Here is a 26,419-nt window from a genome sequence, read left to right as displayed (position 1 = left end):
TGGTGAAGAAAATACACTCAAGGTCACAATATGCCAATTCAATCTTCGCTGTAATTTTCAAGACCCAATCAGGCTGGTTATCACTGGATTTTTGCCTGCACTTTTCTTAAGGGAATGGTGAAAACTTTATTGCAAAAGATGGTAAAGTTATCAGTGACAAGAAAATCAGGGGGTCAACAGAGGTAAAAGAGAAGGGAGTTGTCTAAATAGAAGTGAGAATCAGTTATGTGTGGGAATCTAAACTGACTTATACAATTTCTAAAGACCCTCAAAATAAGAAAAGGAGACAAATTTAAAAGAAAAAAATCAAAAAAGGAAAAGAATCAGCCAAAGAGGTGAGACACAGCCATTTTGATGGGGGGGCGGGGGGGGGCGTCTAACTACACAATGAGGTCATCCTATCTCCCGGAAGTGACACGTAATCACCTGCTTTGCACTAACTCCGCCCCTTCCCTCACAGGTCCCGCCCCTCCGCCAGCAGCCGGGAGGGTGTTAGGGGGCGTTTCTCCAGGAGGAAAGCTGTGAGCTGCGACGCTGAGGAAGGGGACCCCAAAACGTCTGGCACTGCCCCCTCCAGGGATCACTTTGGACCGCCTCACTCGGCCCAGCGGGATTCAGAAACGCCGAGGGGTCAACCTGATGGGTTTCGGGGTCAACGGAAGAGGGGAAGGGGAGCCCTGGCGGGGTGAACCCCCCGGTCCCCCGCCCAGCAGCTGAGGCACAGGAGGGCGGCCATCTTGGCCGGGAGGGTAGGGCTGGGGAGCTGCGGGCGCCGTGCGATTGGGGGGCTCGCCCGGAAGTGACGCCAACTACCCGGAAGCGGAGGGGGTTCCCTGGCCCACTCCCCCCTCGTTCGTTTGCTCCCCCGCTTCCTCCCCGCCCCCCTTCCTCTCCATTCGTTTCCCCCCCCTTTCCCTGCCTTCTCCCCCCCCCCCACCCGTCCCTCCCCCCCCAACCTCCGGAGCTGGGAAGAGAGTCAAGATGGCGGCGAAATCCGATGGCGGTGGCGTGGGGGTGGGCTTCGCCCAGCTGCACAACCTGGACGAAGCGGTGGGCAGCGGCGGCGAGGAGGACGGGGAGCCCGGGGGAGGCGGCTGCGGCGGCGGCGGCGACGGCAGCGAGCCCGGCGAGAGCAGCTCGCTGCACATCTGCCACTGCTGCAACACTTCCTCGTGCTACTGGGGCTGCCGCTCCGCCTGCCTGCGCTCCCTCCTGGGCAAGACGCCGCGCCGCAGCGCCGCCGCCGCCGACGGGGGGGACCAGCCGCTGCAGCCGGCCGCCGGCCGCCACCCCCCGACGCCCTCGGCCGAGCGGCCGCAGCCGCCGCAGGTGGAGCGGCCGTGGCTCGACTGCCTGTGGATCGTGCTGGCGCTGCTAGTCTTCTTCGGGGACGTGGGCACCGACCTGTGGCTCGCCCTCGACTACTACCGCAAGGGGGACTACGGCTACTTCGGGCTGACCCTCTTCTTCGTGCTGGTGCCGTCCCTGTTGGTGCAGAGCCTGAGCTTCCGCTGGTTCGTGCAGGACTACACGGGCGGCGGGCTGGGCGCCGTGGAGGGGCTCAGCAGCCGGGGCCCCCCCATGATGGGGGCCGTCTACGGCCATGGCGCAGGGGTCCCGGCCACGCCGGCGGCGCAGCGCCTCTGCCGCCTCTCCGTGTGGATCTGGCTGTCGGTCATCCACCTGCTGCAGATGGGGCAGGTGTGGAGGTAAGAGCACTGCGGGGGTGGGGGCGGGGGCCTGGCCAGCTGGCCCTGCAGAGGGCCCCGCGGGCGAGGCCGGAGCCCTCCGGAGTGCGCTCCGCCCTCGAGGGGCCCCGCAGGTGGGCCCCTCGGACGGGCCTGGCACGGGGTCTTGAAGGAGGGCTTTGCCACGCACTTCCCCTGGCGTCTCAAAAAGACCATCGTGCGGTCTGGATCCCTGGCCACGCCTTTTGGCCCGGGGAGGCCCAAGTCCCGCTGTTTGTCTTCATCCCTGGTTCGCACTTAGCGGAGACCCTGCCTCATCCTCCCTCCCCTCTGTCTCTGTAGATCTCTATATTCCCGTGGTCCCTTGCCCCTGTATCCCAAGGTAACCAGCCGCTAGCGCTTTTTATCTGCACCCTAGCTCGCCTCCTGGGGGAACCTTCCTTCTTCCAGCCGGTTTGCACTCGGTTTTGTGCCCCGGTGAGACATCTTCCCCTCTTTCCCCGTCTTCTCTCCGCAGTGGCCTGTGTGGGGCTCTGTGCAACCCCCCTGGCTGTCTCTCCTTTCAGCGCTCCTTTATTCCACGCCCCCTCACCCCTTCCTGCGACCCCCATCCCCTGCAAAGGACTCCAAAACGCTGCTCTCCTTGAAGGAAAAATGACTTTTTTGCTGGATTAGACGTGCCCTTTTCTTAGTGACAGGTAAAATTGTATAATATGTGATAAGTGTAAGCGTTTGTTTTTAACTCTCACCTCCAGAAAATGACTTAGCCACCTGGACATCTCTTCTGGAGGAACGTTGTTTTTGGTAGCCAGGCCAGTGCGCAGGTGATTTATGTTTACACAAGCCCCAAGCTTAGCCCTGGGGCTCTTTCCCTTCTTGTAAATTTCCCATGTGCCAGGTGAATCCCTCAAAAACCACTTGCAGATTTTTTTTTTTTTTTAATAGCTTAACTGGCTAAACTAAGGAAATGATTCCATTAAAACGTTGGTAAATCTGTGCCCTCCAACTTAAATCAGCTTGAGTGTATTCTGCAAACAGTGAGTTGTGGGTGAGCGTTTGCAAGAAAAAAAATCTTACTGAAGAGAAATTATTTAGAGCTCCTCAGGTACGTTGCTTCTGTGAGAAGACATTTTGCCTACACCACTCAGGCACCTATTCCTAGTAGGAGATTTTAGGTGCTCAGAATTTCAGTTTACTGGTATGTACTCAGGTTAACTGAAATAAAGTTCAGCGTGTTTTGAATTGTTTGTCTAGGTCTCTATTCAGAATTTTAAATAAAAACATTTCAGAAAGCATGGGGATGAATTAAGTCGAATCACGAAAGAGCATGCAAGAACTTTGTCCTGCAGAATTTACATGCAAATTCAGGATAGGGGACATGTGAGTGGTTCTTGATTTTCCTGGTCCTCTCAGGGTTGTTTACTGGTGTTCCTAGATTGAACCAAGCAACCTTTTTTCCTTGCTCTGTTTGTCTGCAGATAATTTATTTCCTGCTGATAGGTTTATAAGAAGAGAGGGAATAAAATAGAAAAAAAGATGATTGATTAACTTTTAGCGATTATGAGCCTAATATGGGGTCAAGGAAAATTTTGACATATGTTTTGAATTTGAAATCTAAATCTAAAAACTCCCCAATCCATACTGAATCAAAGATAGTGTGTTTAACATGGGGGATACCTTTTTTTGGTTTCTTGCAGGTTGGTAAGATGCAAAGATATGAAGGGAGAGGGACAAAAAGTATGGGGAGAGATTTTGAAATAGTAGTAAAATTTAACAGCATCTAATTAATAAGTAGGCTTGTACCGAAAGTCACCTATCTCTCCATGTTAGACGTCGAGATGTGGGCAATCAAAACCTTGGTGTCAGGTTAAAATTCCTGAGAGAATTGTTTCTAATGTAATCCATCCTAGATATTTATTAGTAGTAAGCTTTTGGGACATACTGAAATTGGAGTTCTGTTTCACAAATTTTTTAGGCAGAATAATCCCCCGCCATTGACCTAAACCTTAATTGTATTTGGCAAAGTAGTAGAAGTCCCAGTTGTGGACAAACTGAAAAGTACATTTTAAATATGAATTTAGCTTTTATAATTGTTTAAAACAGGGCAGTGTATTATTTTTCCAGATTTTTATTGAACTTTCAGAGTCTGTAGTGGTAAATATAATATATATATATTTTGAAAAGACGCTTGTGATTTTACTATGTCTAAATTTTTTGGTCCTTTTTCAAGATTAGAATATATGTCTAAATATTTTATAAAGTTAAGGTATTAAAAGACATGCTAATTCATCTAAGTTATTTATTCCAACATACTATACTTCAAAAGAAATATTTACTGAGGAAGGATTTTATTTTTTTCCAGTAAGCTTGTTTTACTGGAGATACTCCAGGAGCAGGGTCTGCTCTTTAACACCTGCTAGGCATGTGGCTTGCATGGAAACCATTCATAAGTAAAAGCTTTGGAGAAAGGTGTTTATTCTTTTCTTGTTTTAATCTCTTGGCAGACTTGTCAGTGGGTATAAACATACATCATCTCAGTTTTTTCTGCAGATCTTTTGGGGTTACAGTTTGTTCCCTTAATCATATTTGCTACTTACATTTTATTTCATGTGGTCATGTGACATAAAGGTTAAGGTCTAAGAATTTGATTTGGGCCACACTTCTAAGAAAAGATGTTGGTGAAGTATGTTGTCAAAACTGACGGCGTTAAACCCTGAAGCGTGTCTCTTCATATGCTTTTTTTTTTAAATGTAAAATTATTTGACTCACGTGAACAAAAGCACAGTGCTTATTTAAGAAAAATTAGTTTCTCTTGACATTAAGGTGGTAAATTTCTATGCATGTTGCCTTTCCTATCAAGATGGAAAATACTTGACATCTGTTTCACCAAATGACTTCACAGAATGTAAGAAAATAGTTTTGACTGGGCCAGAACTGGAGCATGGAAGAGTAGTTGCCTGTAGGATGATTTGGTTTCGTGAACCTTGTTTTGCAGAGCACTACTGTGTGATTAAGGTCTGTTTAATGCATGCTTTACCTTCCCTAATTAATTACTTAACGTGGAACTTACTGTCTACCTTTATGTGCTCTGTTTTTCAGGTGCTTTTCCCAGGGATAGCGGGTTTATGAGTCACCCATACCAGGAATAGGGGTCGCACCAGGCTTCAGTTTAGTACAGTGTGTTGTTATTAGAAAGTGAGATCATTTTCTTGGAGGATTAGAGCTTAGAAACAGGTTTGCATATTGCATTATTGTGTGTAAGTTTTTTCCTTAAGTGTATCGGCTTTTCTTTGCTTCTCTGCTACTTTTAGGGGGTGCTTAGTGTGTTGGCAGCTCACTGCAGTCAAGAAGCAAGTTCTTTGACTAAAATTTCATGTAATGTCTTGATGTTGCAACCGAATCATTAATCTCCCTTTTTATGTATTTACATTTATGGGTATGTTTTAAAGATTTAAAAATTTTAATTAAGATTAAAACCTGAATTTTATTGCCATTTTTAAAGTGAACGTCAGCTGTTCTTTATCTTGGGAGATGAGGTGGAGGAGGGGGTTGCCTTCAAGTGAGAGGAAGGAAGCGGTGTTTCACCTGCCATAATGGGGTCATCAGTCTGTAAACAATCTAAAGCTTTGTTTTAGCATTCTTTCCATTTCAACACTTTGATGTAATATGGGGACACAGCTCTCTCTAATCAGCAGCAAATGTTGCTGGGCTGGTGAAGACGCTTTTTAAACTTATCTCCCCCCCACCCTCCCTCAGTGTAGGGATACTTGGAAAATTATGGGGCTTTGTTCTTATTGAATATTTTAGAATAGCTGTTCTTAACTCTGGCTGAGAATAGAACCTACTACAGCTTAAAAAATGCCTGAGCATTGCTGGACCTGCTGAGGAAGAATCCCAGGGTGGGACCCAAGCAGTCTTATTTTTAGAAGCTCCACAGGTGATCAGATGGGCAGCCAGGCTTGAGAAGCACTTTTAGAATTGGGTTTCAGGCTTATTCCATTTAGAGATTGTTATTGGCTTTGTGTTCTTAATAAATAGGATGGAACAGTTGGGAATGGAATGCTTTGGTATTGTGAAGCTTGGTTCCTGGACAACACCATAACAAAATGACTTTACCTTGGAAACATGAGTGTCTAAATACAGTACTTGGGGCTGTCTCAAGTGTATGCACTTGTAGTACTCAGTGTTTTTTTCTTTGAGCCTAAGTATGGATCGTATTCTAAAAGGATTCCTAAATTCAAAGCGTTCTTCAATAAATGTAGCTCACTTCTCTGCCTTTTATGTGATTCAAACAGCACGTTTATGATTGTGTTGCATGTAAAGGGGAAATTAATTTTGAAATGATTCTCTTAAGTAGGCTTGAGGTAAACAACGCGATTACAAGAGGTGTTGGACTAAGTGATCTGTAATGTCCCTCTAGCTCTAAGATGTTGTGATTTAGGAATGGAAATGTTACCTTTCAAATAAGGAAATTCACTCGTGGGGCCAGGATACCAGTCCTAGTCACGATAAAAGATTGTATATGTGTATTTGTGTGTGTGTGTCCGTGTGTGTAGGAGACTTTATATAGTATCGGCTTATTACTGGATGGGAATCTCTATATTGTAAAAATCTTTTTTTTTTTCCCATTTTGGTCCGTATGTTTAATGGAATTCTGGTTCAAAAGAAACTCAGTGGGATTTTTTTGAGGGGAAACTTGAGGAAAATTGTTCGGAGAAAAGTAATTTGTTTGAGTAGTCAAAACCTTTCAAGATTCAAAAGAAAAATGTTGAGAAAAATGTTCCTCTGTCAGAAGTGAATGTGCCATAGTGTCAGTAATTAGATCAATGTGCGACTGGCAGAGGAATTAAGCAAATAGGTGTTGACGCAGAGTAAAGAGAGAGATTGACAGGTTTGTGGGAATTTAGTAGACAGTAAAGGTGGCATTCCTAACCAGTGAAGGAAAAAAAGATTATTTATCAAATGGTATTGAGGCGATTGACTACGCAATTGGGGGAAAAATAGCTCTACCTTACATAAACAAAAATTCTAAAAGAATTAAAAGTGTAAACATGAAATATTAAATTGTAAAAACACTAGAAGAAAAGGTAGGATAATAATTTTATAATCGTGAAAAGGGCAAGATGCTTTGATACCATCAAGGAAAAAAGGGACAAATTTAACAACATAAAGTCTCATCTAGTTACTCCCTTCCTCCTCCCCCTACCTGAAAAATCGTGGAAATACATGATGAGTTGTAAGGGTAGAAGAGTTATATTTAGACAACGAGCTACTTACCTAAAGGAGAGCGAGTATGAAGAAAGCATCTCTGAAGATTATTTCTCATTTTTGAGTGAACAGAAACAGTAAAAACTTGACAACTATGGTGAATTTTCAAGGGAAGGTGATGAAAAAATGGCACACTTTGAGTAAAATTGCAAACAGTGCTGAAGGATAGTATTTCCAGAATGATCTAGAAACAGAACACCAAATTTGTATTGCAGAAGGCTAACATTCCAGAAACCTAGTAGGCACATGTCAGAAATCATGAACAATTCATTTCTGCCTTTTAACATCATTCGCTTTGCTTTTACAAACTTTATCCCTAAGGCCAATTAGTTAGCGTTATGTAATGGATAAATTCTGGAGAGTTGGAAAGATTAGGTGGGATACAAAAAGAAATAAACTGTCTCAATTGTTGCTATTTTTGTCATGGGTTGGTTTGATTTACAGTGTGCTTTCTGCAAACAAGATTGTGGTTAAAACTTTACTCCTTGTGATACTCTGTTTACCTAGTTTCCAGTCAGAAATTGTGCATTTCAAAGAATTAATTTTTTTAAAATCATGAAAATATAGCCTCGTTTAAGAAGTTCACTGACTTTTGTTTTTTGCCGAAAGACAATCCACTATTTACCACTACTGGAGATACTCAAAAAAACAGAACAAAACAAAACAAAAACAAAGAAAAACACCACAGGACACAGCAATAGTATAAAGGGAACATTGGAGTTAAGAAATCAGGTTTATCATTCTGCAAGTTCAAAAGAACTCTGGCCTCCATTTCCTCGTATTTATCAAATAAGGTGTTAAATTGATTGATCTTTCAGACCCCTCAATTTTAGAAAGTCTATTATGCTATAGGTATTAGCATTCTGAAGTTTTAAACAAGGAATTTCAGACTCTAGTTTGAACAATTAACATATTTAAAAATGTGGATTTCTCAGGAACTGCTTTGAAGTCCTATCATGTATTATTTTGACTTATTAATATAAAAAATGTTCATTACTTGTAATCACTTTGCTACCTATAGAGGCATTATGTATATATTGTTAGCTAATGTTAAAATTTATAGCAGCTAAGACTTCCTGAGAAACTTGTTATCCTGGTTTATTAGCTACTTTTGGGAACTTGCAATTTCAGCTAAAATTACGTTAAGGTGTCCTTTTATAATCCTATGTTTAAAATTTTTTACTGTTAGGTTAAGCTAAAGCAATGCATATATCTAACATATTTTGGAGGTTTTTCTGAGTCGTTTACCTAGATTAATTTCTAATTGGGGAGGAACCTCAAAATCTCCTACTGCAATTTATCGTTTGATATGTATTCTCTAACTTTGAAAAGTTAATGTTTGTAAAATTTTTTTTTTTTAATGATAGCTTTCTTGTCAGTTGTGAGCTGTTTTAGGAAATGATTCTAAGTGAGCTTTCTTTGCGTTTTGTATTTTATTAGATGAAGGTATAGGTACTTTTTTGGTTTAAGTTGAATTTGGGGAAAAGACGTGATTTGCTTGAAGGATTCAGTGAATATTATGACAAGAACACATTTGTACATAAAATTGAGCTTTAGATTTTTCTTTTCTGTATGTCTAATGTGGGTAAATCTTGGTATATTGCATTACTGTATTTTAATATACTTTAAAACAAATGACAGTATCCTAAGGTATTTTGCATATTGCTAACAAAAAGTGTCTTTACGTGTATATTGCTTTTATCCTGAAATATCAAACAAGTGGTTTTAAAAATAACTTTTGTATGCAATATTTTGGTCTTTTTTCTTTTTAACTGTGAGAAAGCTATTTCTGTTTTATATTGGTCATTAATATACAGAGCATGGATTATATGTCCATCAAATCATTTCTAGGAAGAAATTTAAATATTCAGTTCACAGAAAGGTAAACATAACAGTTTTCTTCACAGCACCCTGGGAAGGGAGGAAGAGTTGATAGTTATTGTTTACCCTGGCCAGATGCTCTCAAAGAATCATAGGTACATGGAGTAGAAAGTTTCTCTTTCACCATTATGTCCGCTTTTTGATTCTCTCTTAAACATACTGTACACATGAAGAAAGATGGCAAAGGTGAGGAAGACACCAAATTCATGGCTTGGAAAGCCTGGTGATAAAATAGAGCTGGCAGGAAATTAGGAACCCAGGCCTTTCCAGACAGCAGACGCTTTCTGCTTTCTTTCTTTGGCTGTGTTTCTTAGAGTGGTCAGAGAACCTCTTGTATTAGGATAGGCCTGGGGCTTGTTAGAATGCAGATTTGTGGGTCTACTATGGGCTTAAAGAATCAGAACCTCAGGGAGATGGACCAGGGAATGTGTATTTTTGCCGTCTTTATTATGGAAACTTTTAAGCGTACAGGGAGATAGAGGAGTATATTGAACGCCCATTACCAACTACCTGGAGTCTGTAATTAACATAGATAGCTTTATGTGTGTTTAACATGTATCATGAGGTTGCACCTCTCCATACTTTGCCTCAAATACTAAATAATTAGACTAATTCTACATAGCTATAATACTATTATCCCATCTTAGAAAATTAATGGTAATCCCATAATTATTCCATAATTCAAGAAAATCATCTAATAGTTGTTTCATGTTCAGATTTGCTCATTTGTCGCCAACAATGTCTTTTATAGGTTTTCTCCCTCCCAACACGGATTAATCAAAATTGCTTAATCAGCATTGCTTTTATGTTTCTTTAACGCTAGAACAATTCTTAAATTTTTCTTTTCTTCATGATGTTAACTTTTGCAGAGTCTGGGCCACTTCTCTTGTATGTTCCATATTTTGGATTGCCTGATTGTTTCCTCCAAGTTTCATCTGCCCTCTGTATTCCGGGTAAACTTGAAGGTGCTTCTAGGGGCTTGATTATATTCAGACTACATACTGTTGTCAAAAGTACTGCTTTCCACTTCATATTTGCATCATATCACATTATAACCTGATTCATCTCACTGTTCATGATGCTAAGTTTTATCTCTTGGTTAGGGTTCTGACTGCCAGATTCTTCTGTATAAAGGTACATTTTCCCCTTTGCAGTCAGTAAGTAACTTGTGGAGTAAGACTTTTGGCAAGGTGTCAAGGCCTATTTGCTGACAACCTTTTACCTAATAGTTTTAGTGGCCATTGAGAATCCTTGCCTGAATCAATTATGAATTGCTGGTGGGAGGTAGGATTTGTATTTTAAACAAGCTCCCTAGTCGTTCTTAGGTCTCTAAAGTTGGAGAGACGTTGCTGTACTGGAATCAGGACCTGAGAGTTAAAGAAAAAAAATTCTGTCCTGAAGAAGTTACTATGAATCTAGGCACTGGTGGGTTTTCAGCTGGTTGTCAGTAGACAGTTTAAACTTCATGTTAGTTTTGGAGGAACAAATTTGAAATATGTCTCATGTGTTCTCTGTATGTAACGGCAATAACGTGATATAAGGGCTAATATAACAGGTTAGAGTGTATGACTCAAAGGAGAGTGGAGGATGCATAGAAATTACTAAGGTGGAAAGGAAACTATATTAGAAATTCTTTTTTTTACAAATGTCTCGTTTAAATTTTTGTAAGTTTTTTTTGTGCCCATTTTCAGATGAAGAAATGGGTTTAGAGAGGTTAAGTAATCTGATAAGTCACTGGTAACTGGTGGAGGAAAGTTTTGAAGCCAGATCTCACTGATGGCAAAATACATGCAGTTTTCTCTGTCTCTTGTAAGGATCCGGAGCCTCTTCTCACTAATTACTTTGCTTTACTTTGGGACTTTGCTGTCTTGGCTTATTGAAAGTGGAGGAATGATATTCTTGAACCACTGGGGCCTCTTGATGTACACGCTGAGGTTCTTTGAGACCTCTGATTTCAACTCTAGTGTATTAAACTCTGCAGACAAGATGCACCCATATGTTGATTCTCTGTTTACCTGTTGGAAATACCAAGAGTAGTAGCTCTTTCCTTAAGGTTATAAAGCAGTTGTTTTCAAACTTGACTGTGCTTTGGGGTCACCTGAGGAGTCAGATATTTGGGTTCTACCATAAGACATTATGATCCAGTAGGTCTGGGATGGGCCTTAGAATCTATTTTAAAAAGCCTGTGTTTTCAGAAAGATCCCCAAGCAGTGCACAGACAGGGATGAGAACCACATTTCTATAGGCTGATTTCTACCAGTATTTACAGCGGTAGTTCTCAGGGAGAAGGAGTTTATATTAGAATCACTTGGGAATTTTTTTTTGTGTGTGTGTGTGAACTTGAGCACTAGGCGTATCAGATATAGAGGGGTGGAATGAATAAAGGAAGCGCTGATGATGATTTTAATGGAACACCAGTATTTAAACAGTCTCTGATCGGACCTTACTTTTAGCTGGAATAGTTGGTGAAAGTGTGTATTAATCAAATGGCAGCTATATTTGCCATATACTATGGCATATGGCTTATACTTAAGGTTTAGAATACTGTAAAGGCATTTTACATTAAAACTGTACCGCATATAATTGAATATTCCTTTTGATTCAGAAGCTTCTTTGGAAGTTTGAAGTACTTCAAGGTCATTATTAACACAAATGATCACTGTTGGTGCTCTAAAAGTGCCAGGTTAGAGGCATTTCATTATGTTGGGAAAATTGATATTCAGTGCAGAGTGAATTTCATGTCTCAAATTTTCAGAAATGTTATATTTGTTAGAATTGGTGCCAAGGATAGGATTCCTAAAAAGAAACTGGTGAATGAAAGGGGAGAAGTGTCCTAATAGGTATTAAATAAGTGTCATTAGAGACAGGAATGAAGGAAGCAGAGAAGAAAAATGACCTAACTGCATTTTGCTTGATGGATTCACAGGGAGGAATAGCTAGGGGAGGGGTTGGGAAGGGGTTTTACAGTCTTTACTCTTCCCTGCTGTAAGATATTTAGTACAGTGGATCAACAGGGACCCCTAAAATCTACACACACCAAAATAGCATCCTTTGAGCTCCATCTAGGAATGTACTGTGGCAGTGGTGAGAAAACCCAGGCTCCTTGTAACTGGGAAGCTCAAGGTCAGAACTTCTAGGAGAGATAACAGCTGGCAGAGAGGGACACAGGATGTATGGGCAGGCACACCGTATACTGGGTTGGCTCCTCTGTGATTCTGGATAAAAATGAACAGAACTCCATATCTGTCATTTTGCTTGGTTATAAGGAACGCAGCTTTTGAGTAGTAAACTAAATAGTAGTTATAAATAGCCCTGTTATAATAGTAGTTATAAATAGCCCTGTATGTTTAGGATGCTGCCATTTTGCCTTCTGTAAGGCAGTTTTCATTAAAGTTGACTCTGAAGGAAAAGATATGCATTCCAAGAGAGGAATTATGTATTCAAAATTTAAGCAATCTCAAATGGCTTTGCTTAGACCTAGTGCGTGATGGCGCGTTTTGGGGTTGGAAGAAAAGAGAAGCTACATGAAGGAAGGACTTTTTACTCTGTTTACAAATTAAACAAAAGTTATCAAAACGAAGCTGAAGTTAAAAGCAATTACATTGTAAATTTGGAAAAATAGAGAATTACAACATGTTTATAGCATTTGTGGACCGTATTTGTGGTTTCCACTATTTGATAGGGACCACATAATTTTTCGGTAGTTTTCAAGATGTAGTCTAGGGTTAAATGAGATGGTATTTGTCAGGCATGTTACAAGATTTTGAATAGGGCCCTGTGAGATTGGAATGTGTCATTCTGTCTATTTGTTTGGCATCTGCAGTTCACTCTCTCAATTCGTGGTATAATCTATATCTACCATAATGTGATATTCCTGAAAACCCTCTCATTCTGTAAAATCACACAGTAAAAACAACAGGGCTGTGGGAAAAATAGGATTAAGGCTAGACTACTTAAAGCCATGTGACTTTGTAACCAGAACACTAACAAAAACAATGACAATCCAAATAAAAATATTAGCACCGTAGTATCGGGGACATTTGCACTCAGCTTCATATCCAGATGGTTCAAGGCCTTATTTTATCCTGGGACATGTTTTTCCTTCTTTGATATGTAGATCCTTGTAGGTATTAGCTTCTACTGGAGGCCATTTTCACCAAAATTAAAGCTCTGGTCCAGGGTTTAGCCTTCATGTGTGCCCCCGGCATCACTAGGTAGAGGAAAGCATAAGGAATATGGAAGACACTAAACCAGCCACCACTGCTCGTACCGAAGGAAGGTATTTTGGTAAGATTCTCACCGGTTTTCTTATTCTTGTTTTTTCCTAAGTCTTTATTATTTGTGAAAAATCTTGCCCTTGATAGCTTCAAAACATTAACATGCTGGGAAGAATCACTTAAAAACCAAAACTATTTCCCCATTATACTGTTGTCATTCTCATTTTGCCAGTCATGTGTGAAACAATCCATGTTACAGGAGCATGCATTGTGGCATAACTGACATGTTTTTGAATCTGTGATGGTGTCAAGATGCAGCTCTTGGAGTTGTCAAGGTTCTATTGTTTTGCGAAGTTCTACTTTTGGAGATAGTACAGCATTTTCGAGGTTAAGTGAAAGTTATTCTTCTCATGCTTTGTTGGCCTTTATATACAATAAAGAAGTGAAGAGGGGCTGTTTCAATCCACTTTTAAATTTCTGCTTCTGTAACATAGTCATTGGATGGAATGAGCTAATATCTCAATGCCACATCAGCCCTTGAACTACATATGTGGAGCAGGACTGGCTTTAAATTTCGGCTCATTTGAAATGTAGTTATAGTGAGGCTTTAAAGTAAAATTCATCTGAGTGTACAGTAAGTGGAAAAAAAGCAGCAGTAGCCAGTTGTCAAGGAAAAAGCTGATGGGTAGAACAAACAGACGGCTTTCAGCCATATAAACAGTCTGTCTTCATAGGGCTGTTTTGTTTTGTTTTGTTTTAGGATTCGGAGAATGTCCACATTAAGTCGAAGTTAGTTAAATGTGAAAGGCAGCAAATATACAATGTGTATGTTGAGCATTACAGTGTTTTTCTTCACTAACTGTAATAAACATTTCAGTGGCTTAACACAAGAGGTGGATTGTCTTCTGTGGGTGGTCCTGGCTGATCATGGCTTTAGCATCCTTTAGGGACTCAGCGCCCTCAGCATTCAGCCAGAGAAAGGAGAGAGAATATGGAGAAAGCATAACTGCTTCTTAAAAGCCCTGGCTTGAAGTGACTCACATCACTGGTGCTATCATCCCACAGGGAGGACAGCCCTGTGACTACGCCCACATAAAGGGAAGCTGGGGAATGTGGTCCTGCCCAGGGAACAGCTTTGTACTACAGAAGAGGGAGCTTGTGTTTTGTTGACTAGAGACTGAGGAAGAAACAATTCTCTACTTAGATCAGGTATTCTCCGGATTAGGGAGGGTGTGTGTGTGTGTGTGTGTGTGTGTGTGTGTGTAATGTAAATTGCTATTGATTGGAGCATAAAAGAGACAATTCCTTTTAAAACTTTGATTTATATTTTAATTTAATATTTTAGGATTTGCTAGCCATGTCAGGTGTCTCATTTTACTTTTTTTTAAAAAAAATCTTTATTGGAGTATAATTGCTTTACAGTGTTGTGTTAGTTTCTGCTGTACAACAAAGTGAATCAGCTTATATGTATACGTATATCCCCATATCTCCTCCCTCTTGAGCCTCCCTCCCACCCTCCCTATCCCACCCCTCTAGGTGGTCACAAAGCATCGAGCTGATCTCCCTGTGCTATGCGGCTGCTTCCCACTAGCCATTCATTTTACTCTTAAAAGTGTCAAAACTGTTCTTAGCCTGAGTGTCATACAAGCACAGGTCAACCCTATTTTAACTGGTCAGGTAAAACAAGTAACTCTATTTAAATTAGCTTTTAAAAGTAACAACTACGTTTAATAATTTTAAGTGTGATCTGTGCCAAATATACTAAATTAAAATATAATGAAATGGTACAACTAGAGTTTTGAATAGTTTTTCTTCAGATGAAGTTTCATTGAGGTAAAAATGGCCTTCATAGACTAAATAAAAAGTACTGTAGTCTTGTCAGTGTTTCAAGTCTTAAAAGAAATAGTTCATCTGGTTTAGGACAGTTTGGGATCTTGACATGTGCTCACAGAGGTTGTAACTTTAACAAAACTGTGTCCCATACTTAGGGAACTTGTTGGCTTCTATTCCCCAAATCACTGCCCCCAAAAATCACTCCTTGTTTTTTGTCTTTTAATTGTACAGGCCACCAAGTAAATACGTTTGCAAAATTCATACCTAAATTTGGAGATTTACACTAAAACTTTGTTAGTAAAACTGATTGGATTCTATTTGTTTTGTGTGTTAATAATCACTAGGAATGGATTAAAATTATCTAAAAATTCCTTATAAAGGTGTTAAAGCATCTAAATATGATTTAAAGTAAAACTGAAACTAAAATGTTTTCATCAAAACACGTCGATACGTTTTATAAGTTCTTCTAGCAATCATAAAATATTAAAAAATAGAGACCTGTTAGTCTAGTAGTGAAGGTTTAACGGTCAACTGTTTTAAGATGCTTGTTCTGTTAATTCCAAATATGACTTAGGTTACATTTTCTGGTATTCTTAATTGGCTTTTAAAAAGTAGGTTACTAAAGCATTAAAATAATAAATATACATATTTATTTAGAGGCTATTTAATAATTAAAGTTTCTCTACATAATATTACCACCAGTTGAGACTGTACCAGGGTCTAGATGAGGATCCTTTTTTTTTTCTTACAAAGCCAAAATCTGTGACCTGCATGGCTAGTACATAATTAATATCTTCTCAGACTATTGTGCTTGAGAGATAAAACAGCAAATTATAATTAGAATAAAAATCAGACACTGAAACCTTTAATAGGAGCTGTATGGTATTACAGGTCAAATACACACTACCTGAGATAAAATTTTTTGCCTGGTTGATCTTATTAATATAATTTTAATACTTTTAGTGTGTTTACTTATATTATCTGGTGCTGGCTTAGTCTTTCACTCCCAATATTGCATCTGTTGTATCCAGACAACATTGCCCAGACTGCAAGCAGACGTGACTCCCCAGTGTCATAAGAAGACACTGGGTGACCCTGTCTGAGCTTGATCAAAATAATTACTGTTACGTCCAGGGATTCCAGAACGTAATACTGCTGCAGATGTTAAAATGCTTACACTGTGTTTAGAAACTTATTCATAAGCCTTTTCAGTTAGTTTTCAATTCATAAGCCCACTTGGGTGGATGCTCCAAAATCTTACTTAGTGACATTGTAGTAATATTAATCAACACAGATTGTAGGACTTCTCAAGACCAAAGAAAAAATGAATTGCTAAACTTCACGATAGTTACTCTTGGTTGACGTAGATACAATCTTAAATAATAGTGTTTAAAAAATCCAACAGGGACTTCCCTGGTGGCGCAGTGGTTAAGAATCCACCTGCCAATGTAGGGGACACAGGTTTGATCCCTGGTCTGGGAAGATCCCACATGCCGCGGAGCAACTAGGCCCATGCGCCACAACTACTGAGCCTGTGCTCTGGAGCCCACGAGCCACAGCTACTGAAGCCTGCGTGCCTAGAGCCCGAGCTCTGCAGCAAGAGAAGCCACCACAATGAGAAGCCCGCACGCCGTAACGAAGAGTAGCCCCCGCTCGCCGCAACAAGAGCAAGCCTGCGCGCAGCAATGAAGACCCAAAACAGCCAAAAAATATAAAATAAGATAAATCATTTATATAAAAAAATATATACAAAAAAATTCCAACAAATAATACTTCACACTAATTAAGATAGCTCCTAACTACATCTGAAACTAGCATGATATTGTAAACCAACTATACTTCAATTAAAAAAAAATGGCTCTTATCAAAAAACCTGAAAATAACAAGTATCGGTGAGGATGTGGAGAAATTGGGACCCTTGTGCACTGTTGCTGGTAATGCAAAATTATGTAGCCATCATGGAAACCGAACGGTGGTTTCTCAAAAAATTGAATATAGAATTACATATGATCCAGCAATTCCACTTCTGGGCGTCTACCCTGAAGAACTGAAAACAGGAGCTTGAAGAGATATTTGTATAACATGTTCATAGCAGCATGATTCATAGTAGCCAAAAGGTGGAGGCAATCCTACTGTCCACAGATGGCTGAGTAGATAAAATGTAGCACGTATGTGTAATGGAATATTATTCAGCCTTTATAAAGGATGGCTATTCTAACACATGATACAGCATTGGATGAGCCTTGGTGACATTATGCTAAGTGACATAAGCTGGTAAAAAAAAAAAGGACAAATACTGTATGATTCTACTTTTATGAGGTAACTAGAGTAGCTACACTCATAGAGACAGAAAGAATGGTGGTTGCCAGGCCCTGGGGGGAGGGGGAATGGGAAGTTAGGTAGTTTCAGTTTGGTAAGATGAAAAGAGTTCTGTGGATGGATGGTGGTGATGGCTGCACAACAGTGTGAATGGACTTAATGCCTCTGAATTGTACCCTGAAAAATGGTTAAGATATTAAAGTTTATGTCATATGCATTTTATCAAAATTAAAAAAAATCAACAAACCCTTCACATAGTTTCATTTCTTCATAGTCCTACTCACTGATTAAACACAGAAAACAAATGAACAAACAAAATCTTTTTCTCTTCCTTGCCCAGTACTGTTGTCAATTTAAAAAGCAGAAGTAATATTAGTTATGTCCCCACAGCCAATCCATTTGGATCAAGGTGTACCTCTTTTTTTTTTTAGTAAATTTATTTATTTTTTATTTTTACTTTTGGCTGCATTGGGTCTTCGTTGCTGCACACGGGCTTTCTCTAGTTGTGTTGAGCGGGGGCTACTCTTTGTTGTGGTGCGTGGGCTTCTCATTGCGGTGGCTTCTCTTGTTGCGGAGCATGGGCTCTAGGCACATGGGCTCAGTAGTTGTGGCTCACGGGTTCTAGAGCGCAGGCTCAGTAGTTGTGGTGCACGGGCCCAGCTGCTCCGCGGCATGTGGGATCTTCCCAGGCCAGGGCTCGAACCCGTGTCCCCTGCATTGGCAGGCGAATTCCCAACCGCTGCGCCACCAGGGAAGCCCCAAGGCATACCTCTTACCAGTGTTCTAGCCACACTGTGCAGGTGGGCACCGGCTTCAACTGTGTTACCTAAAAATATTATTTTAAAATTGGTCCCTTCCACTTCTGCAGCACAGTGTGACCGTTGTCCGGTAAAAAGTTAGTGCCCGTGTTGGTCTTCACAGTGATACTCATAGTCTCAGATTTGAAAATGAGGACCCAAGTGTTTTTAAATCTGAAATGACTCCAATAAAGGATGGGTAGGTAGTATTTTAAATCAAAAGAGAGCTCTTCCAAGTTCTCTCTCCTACAGCCTGACCTGTGGTGATGAGGCACTGCCTGTAAGGAGGGCCAGAGAAGCCCAGGCCTTCAGAGCATGCCTTTTGGAGGCCAGGTGCTGGGTCTCAAGCCTGCCCGGGACCAGCTGTTAACTGGTTACCATTATTTAACCACTCTGTTCTTGGGTTTCCTCACAGGTAAGATGGGGCTTATTTTGGGTAGAAAGATCAGGAACAGCTTTGTGGAGGAGGATATTACTGCCTTACAGGGTTGTTTTGAGAATTAAGACTTAATACATGTAAAGTCTGAGAATAAAGCTTTGATACACTTACTTACTAAATGTTAGATATTAACAGCTTTTTCTACCTGGCTCAGAGTATTGAAAATTGTACCAGGCATTGATAAGGTTCTACCTGGCCAAATTTTCTTTCTTTATTTAACTGTTATCCAACCCTCTTTCTACACGTAGAAATATGCCTTGCTTAGGTGTTCAAAGTAAATCCTCCAAATAAAAATGTGATATTGTTAAAGCAGTTAGAACTGTGTATCTATTAAATGATTGTAAGTGAAATGATTGTAAGTTCTCATTGTAAGTGAAACCAGGGAGAAAACTATAGTCACTTTGTAATTTATTTACATATTGATAAATGCTTGAATAAAAAGTGGATTGTCCATGTTCAAAAATACATTAGGTAGGCAGTCTTTTGAAACAGTCTTGTCTAAATGTCAAAACATATTATCTAGCACCAAAAAAATCTAAAATGTTTATATGAGCTTTTTTAAGGGAAAAAATGTTATTATGAAATATGCATGTATAAACTTTTGATGGATAAAGAGTTTACCACCCTTTAGTTGATAAGGAAAATATTACGTATACATGGTGTAACTATGCAACAATTCTTTAAAATCCCCTCAGTAAAGAAAGATGTTAACCAGCCATTTTACACCCTTTCCAAACAACATTGACAGATCTTAGTTCGGTGAACCTGTCAGCAGATCAGAGACCTTCAATGGTCCCTGTTTGTTCACAGAATGTACCCCAAAGTTCTAAACCCGAAGTGCGACGTCCGTGGTTCCAGAAGACTTTTCTAACCCCATATTTCATTACCTCATTGCTCCACTGTCCCATTTTCATAATGAAACATTCTTACAGCACGAGTTCAGCCAAACTGTTCTCATGCTCTTTATTGTTTGTCTCCGTGCAACCTTGTCTCTGTTGCAACCTTGGAAGCAGCCTTAGCAATCTGGGGAGACGTTTGCTGGTGACCGTTTCCCAGGGTCTGGTTGCTTCAGGCGGTGGTTTTAATCTCTTGCCTGGGAAATGTTACACAAACTGCAAGTATGTAGAGGTTTATTTTAGTCTGTTTTCTATGTGTGGTAGCTAAAGTCCAGGTGGGAATTGGTAGATTAATAATCAGTTACTTGCTTTTCATAAAGGAGGCATCCGTCAGCTTGTAGTCCGGCTGTTAACCTTAGATGTGTCTCCTCTAGCTAGATGCCTGTTCTGTGGGCGACTGGACTCCTGTAGGCTCAGGCAGGACCAAAAGCAGTCAAAAACTGGACAATTAAAGAGCAGAGGAAGAGTTCACCTGGTACTTTAGCAACTGTCTGTAAGTGCTTTGTCTCACTCCTATTTACAGCCAAAATTACAGTAAAACTAGAAGTTTTTTATTTGATCCAAGCTCCTCTCCCATTTCTTATTTTTTTCTAACCTCTCAGATGTTTGTACTTAAAAACTTGGTATTTTTTAAAGTGATTTCTCCATGGTTGGGATATCTTGTATCCTTTTTTTCTCAACTTTAATATGTGTGTATAACAAGTTCCTTTTTGATTGGAATTCAGGTTGTACTCTTCCCTAACTGCCTGATGACCACCTGAAGCCACATAAGTAAGACTATTTAATGAAGTAATCCATTTTTAATATACTAATTTGGGGGGCCCATTTGTAATTTTCAAAGTTTCATAATATTATATTATTAATCCTTGAGGTTGTTACAGGTTGATCGATCCCAGAGCTGATAAACTTTTGAAAGATTAGACTAGAGGAGGCTAATTCATTGTTGAGCATGTGAAATTACTGATTTGACTGGAATACATATCTGTGGTCTGTTTTTGATAATTTTGCCTGTAATGATGTTCATTAGGACAACCTGTCCCTCTATAGGATGGTTCCCTACTACTTCTGCCTGTTGGTTGGAAGACCTGGCTTCCACCTAGCCTCTATGGCTCGGTACCCTGCTCTCTGTGCTGTAGTCAGCTCTCGCCTCTGTTACAAAACCAAGTGTGATGGGATCAGTTCTGTGTAGCTTACAGTTAAGTAGGACCTCAGACTTCAGGCTTTCTATGTCAGAGAGGCCTCAGTTGGGCAGTACCTTGGAGTGTACATTAGCCCATTGTGTTAGTTCCTCCTAAGGCTGCTGTGACAAAGTGTCACCAGTGGGGTGGCTTAAAACAACAGAAATTTATTCTCAACAGTTCTGGAGACTACAAGTCTGAAACCAAGGTGCCAGAAGGGCCGTGGTCCCTCTGAGGCCCTGGCTAGAATCCTTCCTTGCCCCTTCCTAGCTTCTGGTGGTGGCTCTCAGTCCGTGGCATTCCTTGGCTTGCAGCTGCATAACTTCGTTATCTAACGCTGTTGTCGCATGGCGTCCTTCTCTCTCTGTCTCTGTCTAAATTTTCCTTTTCTTATAAGGATACCAGTCGTATTGGACTAAGGCCCAGCCTACTCTAGTATGACTCTATCTTCACTTATTACCTCTGCAACTACCCTGTTTCCAAATAAGGTCACATTCTGAGATACTGGGCTTAGTTAGGACTTCACATGTTTTTTTTGGGAGACACAGTTCAACCCGTAACATCCACGATTTTTTCTTTAACATGGTAGGTTTGGAAATTCTCTTTCGTGGTTGACCCAGTGTCACTCTGACTAAAAATGAAGGCAGTTTGACTGGGTATAGTAACCCTTCAAACAAGGAAATTATGTGTTTGTGAAAATATGCTGTAACGAAGATTATGAAAAAGGTAAAACTACAGCTTTGCCATGGGGTAAGCGAGGGTCTTTGAGCTGGACTGTTCTGTGTGATGTTATACATTCTGTTCCACCTCACGTCACACTGTAACAAATGGAAATACCGTGGGGCTTCCTTATGCATCACTTTAACCCTGCAGATAACGCATTTTTCTCAGCTCCGTAGTGCCATAGGCTTAGGTTTTGGAACAGATCGCTGAGTTCCCAGAGCCTTGCTTTGCCCCTCAGTGGAGTGAGAACTCTGCCTCCAAGGCAGGGCTTTCAAGGTTTGGATGAGTCGCTGTTGGCGTAGCGTCTGGCACACGTGGCGTGCTCGCTCTGGGGGACTTGCCCTCTCCCCCTCTCCATCTTCTCACAGTCTCGGCCACGGTGAAAGTGGCTGTCAGTGGAGCAGCTGGAGTCCGTCACGCTGCCAGCAGTAACATCTTGCTGCCAGTGGTGCCAGACTTTGCCCAGCGTTGAAATGCCTAAGAATAGTAAGCAGGAAGGCGGCCAGAGGCGGTCTCTCACTCTGATCTAGAGGCTTTGCGGGGCTTTTCTTTCAGAGGGATGCTCGTGCTTTATTAAGGTGCACTGATTGCGGTGGGTCTGAGTGCCAGCGGTGCAGTGCTGTGGGTGCCTCAAGTGGACCTCATCTGCCTTCTCACCCAGATTTTTCAATAGTCCTTGGATTCTGGGGTGGCGGGGAGCACTGTGGGGCAGTATCTTAATGCTTCAGAAAACAGTTTAATATGAACTTTAGCTCGACATAATCTTTTAAGAAGTATATATATTTATTTTAGAAATAAAGGGACATTGTAATAAAGACACCAGTTTACCAGTATATTTGAACCATTTTTTGCCCTTTGAAGCATCAGTAACATGCTTAAGTGTTCTTCGGAGGGGAATTTATTCTTGACATAGTAGATATGTTCGATCCTCACTTATCTGTTATGTTAGGCCATTTACTCAGCTCACCCGCAGTTTCTGATTCTGTAAATTGGAAATGATAGTACCTATTACACCAACCTTAGAGTGATTATAAGCATCAAAACAGGATATAGGCATATGCTGGTCAATTGGACTAGGTCATTTCTCAGGTTTATTTCACCTGTGAGACTCTTCAGTTTTTTGGAGTTGGATAACTTGTAAAAGTGCTTGTGTAGAGCAGTGATAATAATGTCCGTTTGGGAACACTCGGCACACAGGTTGGGAACTTGTAAAATGAGTTTTACACTCACAGAATAGTGTGTGAGGCAGTCTCTCTCAGAGGTCAGAAATTAGTATTAATTTGTCAGGCTTTAAATGCAAATCAGCGTTCCTCTAATTCTTTGACAAGGATAAACTTGCAAGCCTGTATTTTTGTACTTGCATTATGCTATTTGTACAGTCAAGAAAAGATCACGAAAAATGCTGAGTAGCACCAGCACGGTTGGTACTGTTGACAGACTGCGGGAGGTATAGTGATGATGTTGAGGTGTCATTGGTCTGGTAGGAGAGGGAAGCATAGTGAACAGGGTTTAAAAATCATAAGTTAAAAAAAAAAAAGAATCATAAGTTGATTCCAAAGTGAAATAATTATCTTCAAGTAGATAATCAGAATCAAAAAAAATTTTTTTAGAACCTACTACAGAGGGATCTGAGGAACAGATCTTGTAAATGCTTTCTAGTTCCTTTTTTCGCTCCTGTATTTTTGTAAAATAAATTTTCATCACTTACCTGTTTTAGAAAGGGGGTAGGGGGATCCTGATAATTCTAAATTACTTTGGAATTTTGGTTAAATATTCTCCTCTCCAGAATGTGGATTGGGGGCGTTTGAGAAAGTGAAAAGATCCTTTGGTTGTCCTTTCTCTTTTGCTTCCCTGGATCTTGAGGAACGAGTTACTGAAGAGAGCTGTAGGACTTGTCAGGAGACCTCAGGTGAGAGCTGGAGTTGGAGCAGCGCTCAGGGCAGGGTCTCCATGACATAAGGCAGTGTCACCTCTCAATGGATTAATGAGCCACCAAGGGAAGGCATGTGTGTTCTTTGCTACAGGCAGAGCCACTTTGTTCTTTGAATCAAAGGAAAGAACAGAATGTCTAATTATAATAATCTTCTAATAATTACGATATTTTGCATTCATTTTCTTTTAAAAATCTATTTGAGTAACTACTAGCCTTCAGAAGATGTTGGAAAATAGTATTTAGGCAGCAGCTGGCAGCTACTAGTGTTGGAGTCTGTGCAGTGCTCAGCTTGTAAAAGATTTCATTAGTTGGACATACACTTTGATTTCCTTATTGCCGCACAAGTACATTCTTTTGAGCAGCTGCTTTGGAAAGGAATGTACGATAAACATTTCTACACTTGTTTTAAATATGTGGGTTTTGTTGGTGTGTCACTTGCCATCTGGTAGAGAGAGGAGTGGCTTACTGGTAGAGAGAGGAGTGGCTTACTCGTAGAGAGGAAGTGTCTGGAATCTCTGCATGTTCTCCTAATGCAATTTCAGGTCCCCTCTTTGTGCGTCATTCACTGAGAGGAGATCATTGACAGCTGTAGTTATTTTGTTCCCTTAGATCCATAAGAAGAATTACATGTAGGATAGAATTTATGGAAATGTTTTGAATTGTACCTGGTCAGTAGTTGTTTTAATTTGAAAGTGAATTTTTTTATAGTGTTTATTGAAACTTAGTATATTCTAAACAAAAAATATATTGTAAACAAGTCAGACGAAAATACTGATATCTGTAAAAAAATGTAAAAGAGCTCCCCTCATCCCAAATCACCAGCAGCAGAAAGGTGCCACATTCACCCCTCCCCCCTCCCCCTTTTTTTTCCCCTATGTCCCAGGAACTAACTAACTATCAGAGTGATATCTGAGCGGAATTCTTAGTGTAGTGGCTTGTGGTCGTGTCATAACCACATTGATTGCTGTTGATAAGAGCGATCACATTAGTTCTTTGGAGGCCGTAGGGGCATTAAGGGACTGGTGGAGGTGGGCTGAATAAAGGAAAATCCTGCTTCAACAGGGAAGTGGGCAGGAAGGGTCATTGTTCAGGAACTTACTCATATTTGGAATAACCACCTTCACAACAACTGACTTATGTTGAGGGTCTCCCACGGGCAAGGCATTAAGCGCTTACATACATCTTACTGAGTCCTCACGGCAACCCTGTGAGGTAAGTACTCTTGTCCCCATTCATTTTACAGACATGCAAATGGAAGCACAGAGATGTGAGTGGCCCAGCGTCAGACAGCTTAGTGACAGGTTTGAATTTAGCTAGTCTGGCTCCAGAATCACGTTCTCACAATGTTGTGCCATCTTTTGGAAACACACCTCCATTCTCTGGAAGCTGTTATATTTTAAAATCATACCTTTTGGTCCCCAAATGAGGCAAATGGAAATTATAGATATGTTAATGACTTAAATAGCAGATGAGAAAGTTGGTATAATTAATTAAATCTATGACTTCAAACAATCCCACTCTTGCGAAGACTTGCAGGAATCCTCCTTCTGGTTTCGCTTGTTAAAGTAAATGTTTTCCCCCATGAGTCTGCTGTAGTGTTTTTCTCTTGGTGTTTTTCTTTGGGGCCTGCATGCTTTCTGGCTTTTGCTCCTGCTGAGTAGGCAGACATATCTGGAGACAGCCATGGAGTAAAGGAAAAGAAAAGCTTTGCCGTTTAAAATTGATTTATAGGGAAGCTTCTTCTGTGGTTAAAAAAAAAGGGAAAAACCCCCCAAAAAACCCTACCCTCCTTTCTATATTAATCATCCCGTTACAGGAAACCAAACTCATTTTATTTGGGGGGCAGGCATGAATGTGTCAAGGCACTCAGAACAGGGAGGTCAGTGCCACTGTGATAATCATGTGATCACCATGAGAAGTTATTGTTCAGAAAATGTACTTGTATGGATGCAAACTGTGGAGGGAAACCCCCCTGATGATGGGTAACCTGACCTAAAGTATGTGCCTTAGTGAAGGAATGGTATTTTGAGGGATGCAGCCCCTTAACCTCTGGTAATTAGTAGTGAAACGGGCAATATTTCCTGGGCTGGTTTTTTTTTTTTTTTTCTCTCAGCCATTTTTTGAATTAGCTTGGTTTCTGTATGTGTGTGTGCACATCTGTGTGTGTATATACATGTCCTTAATTCTGGTACCAGCAGAATTCTTAATGGCATTTTTTGTTTTCTGAGGTGCCCGGTGTTCAGTTGATTTCTTTGGTGGCCCGTACTCCAGCAAATCCTTTCTTCTTGATGCAGTTCTGTCCCTTCACCTGACAAAGCACGTTACAGTTACGACAAAATAGACTTCAGGAACTCAAGAACAATGTACGTGAAGAGGACAAAATATTTTCTTTTTCTCTCTTTTTTTTTTTTGGTAATTTCTAAACTAGTTAGAGGCAAGAATTCAAGCTTGCTCATCTAAATCCTTAAGTTGGAGTAGCCATTGTGAAGGGTGATAGAATAGAATATCATTTAAATTATTCAAACCTAGGAATATTTTCTAACATTGCAAAGGCTTAAAAAAACAAACAAGAGTTGAATGTCCTGGGTGTTCAGATGCTGTTGTTTTTCCCCTCTGAGATTTTGCTTTAGCGCTTGAGATGATGATCAGAATGTTGACTGGCAGCAGTTATTTTTAGCAGCATAAGATGTAGTGACATCATAAACTTTACCCGTTTGACGTGTTTCATTCTGTGCTTTTAGTGTATTCACAGAGTTGTACAACCATCACCACAATCTAACTTTAGAACATTTTCATCCCTCCGAAAAGAAACCCTATACCCGTTGTAGCCGCTCCTCCTTCTCCCTTTCCTGCAACCCCTGGGAACCACTGACCTACTGTCTCTATAGAGTAGTTGCCTATTCTGGATATTTCATGTAAATGGAATCATACAGTATGTAGTTTTTTCTGAATGGCTTCTTTGACTTTTACATAAAGTTTCAAGGTTCATCCCTGGGGTAGCCTGTATCAGTACTTCATCCCTTTTTATGGCTGAATAATATCCAGCTGTATGGCTATACTGCATTTTGTTTATCCATTTGTTAGTTGATGGACATTTGGGTTGTTTCTACTATTTGACTGTTTAACAAATAGTGTGGTTAAAATTTGTGTGCAGGTTTTTGTGTGGGCTGTGTTTTTATTTCTGTTGGACATATACCTAGGAGTGGACTTGCTGGGTCCTATGATAATTGTGTGTTTAACATTTTGA

At 40.6% G+C, this 26,419-nt stretch overlaps 1 protein-coding gene across 1 annotated transcript in view; it reads left to right on the top strand.

Moving 5' to 3' along the window:
- The first annotated feature begins 522 nt into the window (after window positions 1–522).
- The window catches only part of XKR6 (XK related 6), a 275,596-nt gene continuing 249,699 nt past the window's right edge, over window positions 523–26,419 (top strand). The window contains exon 1 of the mRNA XM_068553265.1: window positions 523–1,709. Coding sequence (XP_068409366.1) covers window positions 982–1,709 — 728 coding nt within the window. The 5' untranslated portion in view covers window positions 523–981. The remainder of the gene's footprint in view (window positions 1,710–26,419) is intronic.

The sequence above is a fragment of the Eschrichtius robustus genome, chromosome 10, assembly GCF_028021215.1.
Source record: "Eschrichtius robustus isolate mEscRob2 chromosome 10, mEscRob2.pri, whole genome shotgun sequence".
Taxonomy (NCBI): Eukaryota; Metazoa; Chordata; class Mammalia; order Artiodactyla; family Eschrichtiidae; genus Eschrichtius; species Eschrichtius robustus.
Note: the sequence above shows the minus strand (reverse complement) of the source record. Positions and strands in the feature narration are given on the sequence as shown.